At 32.2% G+C, this 16,266-nt stretch overlaps 1 protein-coding gene across 1 annotated transcript in view; it reads left to right on the top strand.

Annotated features, from left to right (window-relative positions):
* The first annotated feature begins 7,560 nt into the window (after positions 1-7,560).
* Positions 7,561-16,266, top strand: part of LOC129988631 (peroxidase-like) — a 36,469-nt gene continuing 27,763 nt past the window's right edge. The window contains exons 1-2 of the mRNA XM_056096897.1: positions 7,561-7,750; positions 11,234-11,309. Coding sequence (XP_055952872.1) covers positions 7,585-7,750; positions 11,234-11,309 — 242 coding nt within the window. The 5' untranslated portion in view covers positions 7,561-7,584. The remainder of the gene's footprint in view (positions 7,751-11,233; positions 11,310-16,266) is intronic.

The raw sequence follows: 16,266 nt of genomic DNA on the forward strand, positions 1-16,266 counted from the left end.
AGGGAGAGGAAGGTGGAACGCCGTGCAATGGGGTCAATTCATGGTCACGTGTCATGTACCAAACAAACCGTTTCTGTTCAATTTTCAACCATTCTGCGCATGTCGTGATGTCTGCCGATAACGTTGATGAAACCATCGTTTAGTAAATATTACGCTAGCCGGTCAATTTATTATCCTTTTTTATCCGAAGGATACATTTTGACAAATGACTATGGCAGTGTTTTTGAAAAATTACATGTGTTCTTTTTTACTTATTATTTAAATATTATTGAATGTTGAATCTTATGAAAATAATTCTTTTTAAAAATAGTTATTACTCTTAGATAAGTAAATATTTTAAAGCTTACTAATAAAATTATTAAATTTTTTTCTTATGTAATTATTTTTATTAATATTGAGACTTTGATGTTTTCAGTTTGCTCAGAGGGAAGAACATGAAACTCAAATTAGTATATATGGAATAAATTAAGTTTACAATTTCAAATTATGAAATATAAAAGGCATAGATACCTCTTTTTTAAAATCTATGAAACTTATGAATCAGTTATTTCATTTTAATTTGTAGAAATCTTTAAAGAAAAACAAACAAAATCACATTTTCATAATTTTTATTTACACATTACAAAAAAAAAATATAGATAAAATTTATATGATAATTATTTGGAAAAATAGGATCAAATGGATGTTTTAATGCACTCACTAATTCAAAAAAAAACTATTTATTATTTATCAACATTTATTTTTCTAGACACTTAGAGATAATATAAACACAGTATTACAAGAATGTCAATGCAAATAATGAAATCAGTTTTATTCAACAGAAACATCCTAGATACTAAACAATATTTTTTTTATCACCAATAAAAACATAATGTTGAACAATATACTTTTAAAGCAGAACATTTATGAATTTTTTTTAATGCTAAAGTTACATTGATAAAAATTACATTGAAAGAATATCATAAAATAAAACAAAAACATACAATACAGTAAATTTAATAAACTAGAATAGGGTCATGATATATATATATATATATAGAGAGAGAGAGAGAGGGAGAATTAAAATAGGATATAAAGAGTAGTTGAAAGAAACCCTTTTATGCTTTTACAGAATTTTATAATTCAAGATTGATATGTTAAAGAAATAGAAAAAAAAAAAAAAAAAAAAAAAGAGTCCAATATTTTCTGGAATGAATCTCTTTTTTTCTTACAGAATCCTTGAAAGTGGTACATGAGTACATGAGGGCTTTGTAGATTTCAGACCTGGGCATGGCCCAAGTAGCACCACATATTTGTCTGATAATTCTATTTTGCTGCCTTTCTATTATTTTTAGATTTGTTTTGGCTGCATTTCCCCAAACTTGGCATGCGTAGGTCAATATCGGACGCAAATAGGCCTTCAGCTTGACTGCCTTTAGCAAGATTTGGGATTATGGAGCACCCGCCCGGCGAAGCCGGGCTATCTCCTTCCTAGTAGCATGTAGGCTTGGCAGCGGATGTGCCTTGGACTGCGGCAATCTGGTGAGTGATCCTCTTCAGCGTCCGGTCTCCTGGTGGTAGCATGGGAGGTGGAGGGGGTGAGAGCTCTTGTCCAATGGGGACGTCTCGTTCAGCTAGGTGTGGAAGAGGTGGGAGTAAGCTAGTGCCGTGTGCAAAACCTGGGAAGTGTGCTGTAGTTAGCGGTTGAGAGGTTTAATGCTGTGTGAGATCTATTGTTCATTGATAACCAATGGGGTACAGGTCTATTTCGGGTGGGTTGTACTGGAATAAGATAGTTGGGGTGTGTTATGATTTACTGAGAGATGGTGCTGTTTCTGGGTCTTTTAATTTTAATATCGGGAGAATATTCGGTGATACTTTTGACTGCATCATTGTCATTGGTATCCATTTTATTGAAGACGTTTACAGATAAATTCTGCATTACTTCGTGGAAGGATTTGTAGTTCAGGGCTTTATTGAGATCTGTCGTTCTCATATACCACTTAGCTTTACAGATACTCCTAATTATCCTATTGTACTGTTGTTGTATTATTTTGATATTGCTTTTCGCGGCATAACCCCAGACAGGGCATGCATACATGAGTACTGGACGCAAATAGGCTGTAAAAATAAGCAATTTCATGTCCCTATTCCATTTGGAGTTTCGAGCTAGTAGGGGGTCGAATTTACGGGATAAAGCTCGGAACTTGTCTTTAATAGATAAGAAATGTTTTTTCCAAGTTAGTTTACTGCCAAGTATTAGTCCTAAATATTTAGCCTCCTGAGACCACGGCACTAGGCTGTTTTTAATTTTAACTTTGGGAAAGTTCGGTTGCTGCTGGCCCTTGTGAAACAGTACTGCTTCCGTTTTATTCGCATTTATCTCGATCTTCCATTTTTGGAACCAGTCTTCTAAAATTTTAAGATGTCTATTAAGGGCAATGTGTACATAGTTTACGTTTTTATTTCTGGCTAGTATCGCTGTGTCGTCTGCGAATAAACATAGCATAGTGTCAAACTGTTTAGGCATGTCGTTTATGTACAGTGAGAAGAGTACTGGGCCTAACTTGGAGTCCTGTGGTACTCCTGCATTTATGAGCTTGGTGTCTGAGTATTCATGTTGTACCCTGACTTTAAAGGATCTGTCAGTGAGATAGGACTCTAAGATGTTAATCAAGTAGCCTGGAACCCGATTTTGAATCATCTTGTAAATTAATCCATCTATCCACACTCGATCAAATGCTTTTTGTATATCCAGGAAGACAGCACCTGTCTTTTGTTTATTAGTAAATTCTTCTGTTATGTACTCTACTACTCTGACAAGTTGGTGTGTAGTGGAGAGATTAGGTCTAAAACCAAATTGCTCTGGGAGCAGGGTGTTGTTTTCTATTAGGTGTGTGTTCAGCCTCTTGAGTATGATACTTTCAGCAATTTTGCTTAAAGTTGAAAATAGTGAAATTGGTCTATAGCTGGTTGGGTCTGTGGGGTCCTTTCCTGGCTTAAAAATAGGAACCACCGTTGCTGTCTTCCATCTTGTTGGGAAGTGGCCTACTTAATTGTTACTACTTTGTTAATACAAAATCTTTTGTATTAACAGGGTAAAAATCATGATAATGTTTAGTGGTAGTTTCTTAATAATTTTATTGGAGATGTTATCAAATCCGGGAGCTTTGTTTACATTAAGTTTTTGGATGTTTGCAATTATTTCAGATGGTAACGGGAGTTCAGATACGGGCATGTTTGTTTCAGTGGCGCCATCTGGGTGTCGCGGTAGTGACTTAAAGTTTCCTCGACCTCGATTTCAGTTTCCTCATGGCTTAAATTGTTTAGATTAAATTGGGTCTCCAAGCTGTTCGCTAGGCAGTTTGCTTTTTCGAGGTCGGTTTGTGCAATACTAGCCGGACCATTAAGGGTCGGAATGTGGTGTTTTTTCTTCTTGAAGGGTCTCACAAAGGCCCACAGCTCACCGTTCTCATTATTCAGTCTGGCTAACTTTTCGGATAGTTCTCTGGTTTTTAGATCATTATCTAGTTTATTTATAAGTTTGTTTAATCTATTTAGCTCTGCTTTCGTCGCGGGGGATCTATTTAGCTGGTACAATTTCCTTATTTTGTTCCTTTCTGCATTTAAATTTTTTAATTGGGGGTTTATGTAAGGTTGGTTATTTTTAATGGGGAGGGAGTTAATATTTTTGCTGGTCACTATTGCGTTTTCGATTTCTTCGGCAAGTTTGTTTATTCCTTCTGGGTGATTGAGGTTGTTGACTTGAAAGTGCGACTTCCTGAGATCCTTTATAAAATTTTTCCAATTTACTCTGGTTTTTGCGTTTGTTTCGGGTATTGAATAATTAAAATAGAAGGTGAGGGCTATCGGATTATGATCGGAACTCATTTCAGGTAGGGATTGGATGCAATATGGGAAGAGGAAGTCTTTAATTATAGTAAGGTCTATTGTTGACGCGGAATTTGGTCCATAACGGGTTGGTTCGCTAGGCGCCAGGACTTCAAGCCCTGCACTATCGATGAAATTCCTGAGGGTAGTTCTTTGGGGTTATTATGAATACAATTCCAGGAAATATGGTGTGCATTAAAATCACTGCAGATGATGGGGTTTGGGCTGATTTGGAGTAGGTTTTCGATATCGAAAATGAATAAGTTGTGGTCGGCACTTGGGGGGACGTAGATTGAAATGAAAGTAATTGAATCACTGTTTCTGGGGGTAATAGCAACTAATGTCGCTTCGACATGATGCAGAGTTAGAGGGTTTACTTGGTAGTGGGGTATGATGTTTTTGACTAAGATTGCCGTTCCTCCGCTCGCTCTGTGGTCGTCCTGAATTTCCCTATATTGGTAATACCCTGAATAGTTTGCAATGTGGATTTTTTGTCCGGGTCTCAGGTGGGTTTCTTGTAATAAAATGAGATCGGGGCTATGCTTATTAATGAACAGTTTCAGCTCGTTAATTTTGCCTTTTATCCCGTTTGCGTTCCAGTACACAGTTTTTAGGGCGTCACGGGTGAATGTTATTCATTACCCTTCTATATGGCTTTTAATACTGTCCTGAATATTATTTGCAATTTGTCCTCTATTTTCTCAGCTTTTTTGAGCTCCTTGGCCATAATTAAAATTTCCGGAACATGCTTTATTATTTCCTTACTGCCTTTAGCTTGAGACTGCCGTCCTTTTATAGTTCCCGGGAGGTGGGCCGAGAACCTTTTGGGCCAATCAAGAGTATTTCAGATCCTATTGGGAGGATCGTTAAAATACTCGAAGTTTCGAGCATTATTTATTTTGTCGCCAAAGTCACCAAATACGTCACTACGTCGCCAAATAGTCACAAAGCTCTGGGTCTTACTGGCTCGGCACCCGAGCACCATCCAATACAGATGATTGTAAATCGATCTTTCCGAGGATAGAAATAATCATGCTTGGAAGCAGCATTACAGGTTTGTAACAGTATTTTGTTTCTAAGGCATAATTTTTTGCATATGGATTGTTGTTACTTCTTAATGTAGCTGAATTCTATACAAGTTTATAGAGACTTTTCTGTCTATGAAATGGAAGATTTGGATCGTTCAATTAGTTAAATGATCTATGAATACTCGAATCGATCCGTTTTTATGCGTTAGCCTAAATGACGAAAATAAAATTTTAAAAAATAGCGTACATTTGCATTTTAACTCAAACCCACTACTTACTTGACGTCACAAAATGCTGCTTTGGACATGCATAATTACTTTGCTCATTGGCCAACCTAAAACAGTAAAACGGAACCAAGAATATCTTTGATATTAAACTAAACTAAATAAAAAGGGGGCACTAAAGAAATAAAAAAGGCATTCAGATTCCTCTAATTTTAAGGTTAATTAACACTTCAATTTCTCTAAGAATTGAAGTGTTTATTATGAAAGTCATGTTAAGCTCTCTACAAGCCAAACTGTTTGACCTATATCTATCAAATTAAAAAAAAATTACCTTGGTGGCTGAGAGTATCCAAGTCGGAGCAAATTTTTTGAAATTTTAATCTATTATAAATTAAATTGCAATCTGGCGTTTTCCCACAATAACTTCCGAAAATATGATTGCTTAAACATTCATTTTACATCAAACATCTTTCCAAAATTAAAAAAAAATGTTTTTAATGATATTAGTATAATAATTGCATAGATTTTCAATGCATCTTAACATTTTTTTACGTCTGTGTTTTTTAATCTAATTTCCGAATTTACAATATTACATTGCAGTCTGAAACTCAAAACATTTTCATCGTCTCATTAAATAGCTAATCATATGATATTCTACCATTGCTGAAAGCTAAGGAAGAAGAATTTCTACTTTTTCGTATACGTAGTATAGAGAATGTTTTGTAGTCGTCAAAAAATACGAACACGAGATCTTGACGCATCTCCACGTTTTAGACCAACCTGAATTCTAAAAACACATTTTTGGAAAATATTCGTCTGTCTGTGACAAAGATAATTCAAAAACGCTTTGAGCTAGACAGATGAAATTTCGTATGTTATCTCTACACCAAATTTTGTGGATTTCTATCAAATTTTGAGTAAAATCCGTACAGAGGAAGTCCGTTTGTTCTGTTATTCGAATGTAATTTAGCAAGATAAATACAAAACGAAGAGAGCTAGGCAAATAAGATTATGTATACAAATTTAACATCTATAGTGTAGGCACCCATCAAATTTTGAACAAATCCAATGAGGGATTGACCGCCTGTTGGTCTATACTTCCAGAAACATATGAATGAGAAAACTTAAAGATACAATGAGTTAAATATATTAAATTTGGTATGGGATTCTGTAAATAGAAATGTAGTGTTTTCAAATAAAATTTTGGTTGCAAGCGGTGGGGAAACACTTATCTGAAACCCAGATTCGATTTTCGGATGTTACTAACTGCATGCCAGGATAACTCGCCAAAGTTGATACTGTATATTCCATAAAAATGTTAAATTCAAGCCAAAGGTAAGTATTTCGTAACTATTGTACGCCATTACCCTGCAAGGCGTTATGTGGTATAATACCTTTTTATAAACCACACGAGAAAGTTGTGAAGGGACCACAACCATTGGGGTTTTGTGAAGTTAAAATACTGCGAAATTTGGAAGAATGGCCTATTTACATTTTTGATCGCGCTATAATGGGGCTGACATTATTAAAAATATTTATGTACATAAAGGATTGAACATATGTAATATTGTTGAAAACCATGCTGCTTTAATGTCTGACACTTCTATTGTTCATGATATGATTTAATTGAAATCAAATATAACCGATGAACCAGTTACCGAACCAAACGACAGAGCTGGTCTCAAAATAGATGTCAACGCAGATTCGCTTTTCGGATGTTACTTACCGCATGCCAGGATAACTCGCCCAAGTTGATACTATAGATTCCATAAAATTGTTAAATTCAAGCCAAAGGTAAGTATTTCGTAACTATTGTACGCCATTACCCTGCAAGGCGTTCTGTGGTATAACACCTTTTTATAAACCATACGAGAAAGTTGTGAAGAGACCCCTCCCACTGGGCTTTTGCAAAGTTAAAATACAGGGAAATTTGGAAGATATTGGTATCGTCTGTTTACAATTTTGATGGCGCTGTGATGTCATGGGGATGGCTTTATAAAGAAGATTTATGTACATAAAGGATGGAACATATGTAATATTGTTGAAAACCATGCTGTTTTAATGTCTGAGAATTATATTGTTCATGATATGATTTAATTGAAAGGAAATATAACCAATGAACCAGTTACCGAACCAATCTGACGACAAAGCTGGCCGCAAAATAGATGTTAGTCTATAAATAAATATGAATGCAGACTTTTTAAAAGTAATTTTTAAGTAATTTATTTTAAAAATCGTATTTTGGGTATATAAAATGTAAAAAAATTGTACTATTATACTTTTTATTTTGTACTCACTAAATAATGAATTGTAGAAAGGTGAATATTATATAAACTCGTGGAATCGAAATGGCCAGGTGTCTTTATACAGGTGACTTTACTTATGAAAAGAAAAGCCGATTGTTTTTTGAGAGACTTTTAGACACGTACCGGCTTTAAGTTAAGAAGACAGTTTGCAGCAATATGCCGTGGACTCCAAATCGCAAAGAAAAGATGATCTATCTTTCGTACATAAATCTTTTTATGTTTATTGCCACTTTTCGAAAAGTGGTATCATTGCATCAGTTTCATAGTTTAATTCAAAATCCTGGGAAAGGAGTGAATTTTTATGGAGATATACAAAACAATCGTGAGTACAAATTAATTTATTATCTTGAAATGACAGTCAAAAGATCATACTTATTGTGTGAAAATACGAAAAAAATTTCTTTATGATTATAATAAAATATTAATATATTTTAATTAAACAATAACTGGAAAAAATTTTTTTTGTGGAAGATTGCAAAATATACAATATTTTAAATATCGAATAAAAATGTTATGATCGTTTTTGTTATTGTGTTCATAATTTCGGATGTGGATAATGCTTAGTAAAATTATTAAGTTTCATATTTCTTATGCTAATTATTATTCTTACATTTGGAAGCCGATTTTTTAAAACAAATTATAAAAATTAGAGCAAAACTTTACTTTGAACATCATTGAATTGAATATACTGTGAGTTATGTGGCTACTGTTTAATTCGTTAGAAATATTAATTGCTTATATTAATTAATTAATTTCAATTGCCTTTTTTGAGTAATTTGATATTTATGATTCCGTCAATAAAAAATGTTAAGCCTCATATTTTGATGGACATTAATGCTGGGCCATTTAAATACACATATATTAGTTCTGCTCATCTTCTAATTGTATACACTGCCTTTTCTAAAATGTAATTTTACTCTATAACTCCTCATGCAAACAGTTTAGATATCAAGCAGAATCTTTGTTCCTTAGCTTTCAATAATGAAAGAAAATCACATGATTTAATATCTGAAATAAGTACGAAAGTTTAGATTTCATGACAACACTAAAATCATTTGTTGAGAATTTTTTTAAAAAATCGTCCTAAATCAGGGGAAAAAAATTGCTCGCCAATTAAACTACCGTCATTTGGAAGTTAATTTTTTAAATTTGAAAATTGCTTTAAACTTTTTTCTTGCTATGAAATTTATTAAGTCCCAAATCGAGCTTAATTTTCAAATAATTGAAATGTTATTTATTTTTAAAAAAATCGCTATGAAAGGACATTTTTATCTTCCATAGAATATCTATAGCAAATTTCCTTGTTCTAGATCAAAAAATGTATCGAAAAGAGCGTCAAACATGCACACACACAAACACATGCACACACTCACATATACACACACACACGCACACATGCAGACATCTGTGCACGTTTAAATACACATACAAAAAGGCACGAAATTATCAACAATAGTCATCTGAATGCTGCAATCAATCATTATAACTTTGATTAATCAACAAGTAAGTGAGATTTTTTTACTTTCAATCCACCCCCAATATTTCACGATTAAAAAATATATTTAAAACAATTAGCAAATCCAATAGCAAAGCCAAGTAACTTTTTTCCCAATCACAAAGGCTGAAGTGATTTTGCCAGTTTTTATATCATTCACAAATAATGTCTTCAATGGTTATATGAGTTACATATCAAATAATATATTTCTCTTAATCATTTCATTTCTAAGGATAGTTCAAAAACACTATTTCACTCTATCTTGATAGAGTTCGTCAGTCACAAATAATAAACGTGTTTTGTATTGATTTGGCACTTTTTATTTCGCATGAAAGCACGTTAAGTTATCAAGAATTGCATTCGCTTTGACTTTCAATTTCGAGATGCAGTGAAAAGTAGAACTTAAAGAGAGTCTCGACATCAATAACTGGATCGATTTCGACAATTTTCATTTCAAATACTTTGCTACTTCTCAACTGCAAATAACTTGTAAAAATATTCTGGCATCATTATACAGTCATAATGTAAAAGAATTCTTTCATTTATTTTGATAAGATATATTTCATGAAAATGTATCGGCATGAGTATATTCTTGTCATTAATATGGTAGCGGAACACATCTCATGAAAATTAATTTAGAGATGTCAGAAATTTTTGATAAACTAACTCTTACAATAATTAAAGTTAATAAAAAAATACCTATAGTAAGTAAATGTTGTACAACAAAAAATGATAGAAAATTCTGATTTCCTAGTTATACTACAAAGTTTCAAAAGTGTGAAACTGGAGATAAAAAGTGCGAAATTGTCCCAGTAGTCGAGGCTAATGGCTGTGCTAAAGTTTTATATTGCGATTTCTCTTAACACGTAAAGAAAAGAAGTAAGCAATTATTAATAGCGTATCATGGGTCATAAACATTCTTAATTTTTTTTTTCGAAATTGGCTAAGAACTTTGCCAACTTGTTTCTCTTTTCAGATTGTGCTATTAGGTTTTCTTGCACATGCGTATTAACTACATCTTCGTGATTAAGCTCCCAACCGCATCGTCAAAGATTAGACGCTAATAATTTCTTCTGTAACTATAATTTCGCCAATGACATGTGGTTAATAATATTCTAATAAAATTACTAGAAAAATGCGAGAAAGTTTAGATAAGACCACCTCCTCTAATTTACAGTAAGTGTACTTGAAGACTTCTCGTAGTAAGCGAACGTCTGACAATATTTGAACACTATGTCTGGCTACTATTCATACTAAGTTGTTGTTAACATATAGCGACAAATGGTGCCAATATTTAACTTTTCGACAACCGGCACCAATATTTAAACTCTTTGATGACTGTCACCATGCTAACGAATAAATTCGCATTGGAGTAATGAGGTAAAGTAACTCAATTTTACAAATCCAAGACAAACTTAAAGCATATTGTCTTTCGTATATAGAAAGCTATGATTTCAAACTCTTTAAACTCTTTCAAGACAGAAGTGATCTAAAAATTGAAAACGTGCAATGCATTCGACGCTTATCTTTATAAATATCGTGAACCATTTGAATCTCATACTTGAATCTTGACTTCCCTGTCTGATTTTATATTTAATCACAATTGTTTCTCAAATAACATAGCTTATTGCCCTACATTGTACAATATTGTGCTAAGTTGTATTATTCAATATTCAACAATATTCCGAATATACTTTAATACCATACATTGTATAAGGGTACTACTAGGGTTAAAAAACAGTAATCTTTTGATTTGTAAGATGCGGACATCGAAGGATGTTATGTACATTAGAACCCTCTCCGAAATCCCAGAAATGATGTTCGAAGTATTTCGTTATATCGCATTTTGAGACCCTCCACAGTCAATATATTTAAAAAATTATATTTCTCATGTGACTTTAATTTTATGTGAACTCAGTTTTCAGTGAGCCAGTCTGAGATTTTTTTGTTGTACACTTTTATTTAACTCGGCTTGTTTCATGCTTATAAGGATAGATAGCTGCTAACGAATTTTCATACTTCTTGTAATATTTTATATATTTCTGTATTTCCTATGCTAAATACTGTTTTATTATTATTTTTTGACTTAAATCATGAGTCAATGGATACATATAATTGCATTTTGATTCCATAGCACTGGCGCCATCTTTAGGAAGTTTTAAAAATATTCGACTTCAAATACAATAATGAATTTTAAATGAAGATAATGATTAGAATTTTTTAAAAAAAAAATCTTGATTTATGCACACATATATATATACATGTTTTTTTAAAAAATATTTTAATACTTAATTTTTTTTTTTCATATAGCTGCAATGGGAGTTTATAATGGAATGAGTTCCGAAGACCGTTCCCGTGGTTTCGATCAATTTGACTGCTTAGACAGGTATAATATATTCTCTTAAGTACTAAATGCTAATTATTTTTTCTAATCGAACCAAAAACTAAAATGCAGATATAATAGCATGTGTGTCTATAATTTTTTCTCTGATATTCATGGAATATGCTGCAATTATCTTAAATAAATATTTTTGTATTTTGAATATTTTTGCATATAACATGAACAGTCTTTTGGAAAAATTAAGAAAAAAAATTGGGATAGGATTTAAATTAATTTTGAAAAATAATTGGAATTCAAATTTTGCTTTAAACATTCTTCCAGCTAGGAAAATATCTGAAACTAAAATCATCCTTAAAAGCATAGTATATTTTACAAGATCTCTGCAGCTTTTTGACAATATTATATGGCATTAAATCCAATAATGTCATAAAAAATACCGAGAAATGGTTTTATTCTTGTAAAATTGTTAACAAAATGCATTTGTTTTTGAATATCTGAGAGCCTGATTTAAAGAAATATGAATATCATTTATTAATTTTTTGTGGATTTCACCTTACATACAATAAGGTGATGATTAATGTTTGGTAATTATTTATACTTAATAATATAGTAAAAATTTACAAGAAATTAAAAAAAAAATTCTTTAAAGTTAGTTTATAAATTTAATTTTAATAGAAATAAAAGTAATCGCAGTTATGATCGCAGATGTATGTACGTTCCACATCATTCCTAAGCAACTGGATGGAATTCAAGAAAATTTTACTTATTTATTATATAAAATATGAGTAAGAAAGCTGACAGTGTTTGAAAGCAAACCATTAATTAAATATTCAGTTAATTAGAACATAACTTACTACCCTCTTTTTTTTTAAAAAAAAATTATCTTTCATTTTAATTAGTCTTTTGATAATGCTTTTGTTGGACTTAAAGTAGTTATAGAAGCTTATTTAAAACTTGGATTCAATGAATCGTTCAAAGAAAAACATTCTTTCTTATGCTTCATCAGATTTGGGGATAAGGAGCTACCAGTGTTCTCGCTGCCTTGGTGAGTACGAAAATGGTGTGGGGTCGGCTATCCCATTTCGTGCAGGACTTGTCTTCTTCGGGAGTGGCTATGGCCTCTTAGGACTCAACCATAATTTCCTCTTATGCTGTCAAAACGTTCCGGCTCCTTCAGAATTTTCCGCGTCTGTCCTCAAGAGTGTGCGGAGTAGTCTTTTGCGATTATGCTTCCGAAACTGTGAACAATATCATAAGAAATACTTATAATTTATGAAGAAAATTAACTGTAGACGGATTTTAAAAACCGTCTGGCTCAATTGATCTTATCATTTCAATAAAATCAAAGGCTGAAAGACGATAGGGATTTTAGACGATAAAAGGACATTGTTTATTATAATATTTTATACAAAAGTAGATTTTATGTTAAAAACATTCCACATGAAAGGATTTTAATCCCAAGCAATTCATGATATATCATGAAGCATTTTAGTAAATTTGTTAATGCTGCAGGAATTCAGAAAAAAATCTGCTTTGATTGAGAGTGGCGATAGGAGGAATCAAAATAATTATTTTTTACTTTAAAATGTATCTTTGGAATTGCTAAGTTTTGGAGGGAAAGAAAAGGTATTCAGATAGTCTATAATATCTTGAATTGGATAAATGTCACTCTGGCGATAGTAGATATGCATCAGTATATAAACTCGGAACTTAAAATATCCCCATGGCAATACAAATATAATCGGAGGAGCTACACGTAGTTCAGAATTGTAGATTTTTTGTTGTCGAAGAAGATGGAAGGTTTAGAAACAGTCTCTAAGATCGTACAATGTAAAAGCTTCATTTGAAATTGAGATTTGAAACAGTATGGCAAGCATCAGTATACGAATTCGGAAGTTACGTGTTTACACTGAATGCTTCATTTGCCATTGAGATTTGAAACAGTATGGTATGAATAGGGATTGCAATACTGGACCAAAATTTCAATACCGGTATTCGGTATTTTTTAGATCTTAATACCGGGTACCGGTTTTAATACCAGTATTAGAAATTTTTAAAAAAGAAAGAAAACACAGGTGTTTCTTTGTTTTAAGTTTTATAAAAGAATGTAAGTATCAGAAAAATTAATTTTTAACTTATAAATTATAACAGTATATAAAGAATCACAAAAAAGTGAACATATTATTTATTTAAATCACAAAAAAGTGTAAATATCACTATTCAGTCTGTGGTACTATTAAAAATTTTTGAAATTTGATCTTAAAAAACATAATGCATCAATTGTACTGTCATTAAGCCTGAAAAGTAATTTTGAGTAAAAATTACCAGCTGTCGAGTATTTACCTCTAAATCCCTCATCTTCAAATAAATCCAATTTCTCTTCGGATGGTTTTGGATATAGCTGATTTCTGTATTGTATTTTGGTTCGTTGATTTTTTTTTATTTATCACTAATTCTAATTTTTGTTCAATTGACAATTCCTTTTCACTATCGACATTAGTGTCATCATAATCTTCGATAACTGAACCGAATTCTTCTGAATGTGGATAGGTTTGTGGGTAAAAAATTTTAAGAAAATTTACTATAAACTTAATCAGATTTGAATTGCTTATTTTCTTTTCTTTTTAATTTTCATTTTTAAAAACATTATAATTTTGTAAATACCATAAAACATTTTCTATTTCGGTATGCCTTTCTTCTGTGTGATTTTTCAATGTAATATATAATTAATTCTTCAGATAGTGATGTGTGCTGTTCTTTCAGTGACTGCAACATGAAATCTGTTGTTGAATTAGCTGTTCATAAATTAAAATCTCTCCGACATAATGCCTCTGTAGTCAGTTTTATTGGAAGCAGAGATTATATAGTTCTGGATATTAAGTTGAATTCACTATCTGAAAAAGTAATTTACAGGTTTATGTCGATTATTGCTTTTTGGATTGGATTTCTAAATTTCAAAAATCGTTCCATCATTAGGAGTAAACTGTTCCAACGTGTGTTAGAATCTATTATTAACATATATTCTGTTTTATTTTCAGATAGTATATATTTTTATAATATGGCATTTTTTGTAGGGGAACGTTTAAATAACAATTTTTCGAGCTTTATAAATTATAGGAAGCAATTCTTGATGGGTTAATATTTCTTTCATCCTCATTAGCAATATCTTCTTCAACAATTACATTGCCATTATCTTCATTATCAGTATCACTCTCACTCTCTTCAATGTCGGAATTCGAATTTTTTATATCCACAGTATTTGGATTCTTCTGTTCTTTACTTTTTTAGTATAATACATCTATTACTCCTAATTTAATTCCATGAGCATAGCACAATAGCTAATTTGCACCAAACAACTTTCCAACTTTTTTCATAACTGTTGCTCCATTAGTCGTTATGGATACAATAGCTTCTTTCAGGGGTGATCCATGTTTCTCTAATTTAGATTCAAGCAATTAAGTCATTAATTAGCTAATTAATTTCGCCCTTTAGGGAGATATAAAAACAAAAACATATATTGTTTTGCTATGTTGGCGATCCTTGGACATATAGTGGAGACAATTTAAAAAATTTCTGGCGAATACCAAAAAACCGGTATTTAAACTTGTGAATACCGGTATTACAAAATTGTACAAATGGCTCAAAATACCGGTATTCGGTATCCCGGTATACCGGTATTGCAATCCCTAATAGTATGCATCAGCATACGAATTCGGAAGTTACGTGTTTACACTGAATGCTTCATTTGTCATTGAAATTTGAAACAGTATGGTATGCATCAGTATACGAATTCGGAAGTTACGTGTTTACACTGAATGCAAGGGTGATGCAGATGGAAGCAGATGAAAAGTTCGATCAACGATACAGAGATGATCTGGTATCTACTTAGGATTTATTCACGCATTGTAAAAAAATTCTAATAGAAGTATTAGAAGAATAAGTAGAAAAAAGAAACTACTATAAAACTGGTGCAAAATTGGCGAATCATCAAACGTTTCGATCCTGCAATCAGTAGTTTTATCAAAAGGGATCTTCCAGTGCTACACACATGAAGGATGGTCTATTTTCAATTATTATTTTTATTTATTTGGTCTATTTCCCCCCCCCTCCCCCCGTTAAATCTGTTCTCTTACATTTGGCCTGATAATCTCCAACCTCCGTATAAATACAAAATCATTTGACAACTATTTTATAATTGATACCGTACATTTATGTATCCGTTTTTTCTCCTTAAACAAAACAAAAATCTTGAACCTACTTAATCAATTTTCATTTTTTTTTTACTTACAATTCGTGCTGTTTACGTCTATTTCTATTTTATGACACTGTTGGCTCTTTTTTGTCATTTGAGGTTTTTACAGTTTAGTTTTTATTTCAAGTTTGTTCATTAGATTCAAGTTTGTTCAAGATTGATTAGATGTGTTTTTACGGACTTGCTGTAGGTTGATATTTTCCAATTTACTTTTTCATTTTTTATGTTTTTGTTATCATTCAAACATTTTATTTATGGCAGTGCACTCTCATCATAAATATTAGACTTATCATAGTTGAAACTGCTTTTATCACACTGTTATTTTAGGAAGCAATGAACATTAAACAAGAAATCGAAACTTATATCGATTGGAGTTGACTGCAATAACATAATGTAAGGAGTAAAGGAAGTTTCAGTATTTTCGGCGGCAGTTTATAGAACTTACTGTAAATGATGTCATATCACTGACTCTCCGACCAGCCTGAAGACACACGGATAAAAAATACTGAATGACCGGACCGCCACAATAGCAATACTGGCAGGAACTGAGGCTGAGTACTAAAGGCCATCACCGACCACGGCACAATCCTTCTGTAAGGAAGTACATCCCATCATCAATGGGAGGAGCCAGACTCCCATTTTTTCGTTTACCCTCCAGGGTAGGGAGAACAACAAACACCATGCCGGAAGCTTCTCATTCTCGGTTTGAGGTGCATACATGCAAAATAATTTTTGTGTATTTATAAGCAT

The sequence above is a fragment of the Argiope bruennichi genome, chromosome 10 (assembly GCF_947563725.1).
Source record: "Argiope bruennichi chromosome 10, qqArgBrue1.1, whole genome shotgun sequence".
Lineage (NCBI taxonomy): Eukaryota > Metazoa > Arthropoda > Arachnida > Araneae > Araneidae > Argiope > Argiope bruennichi.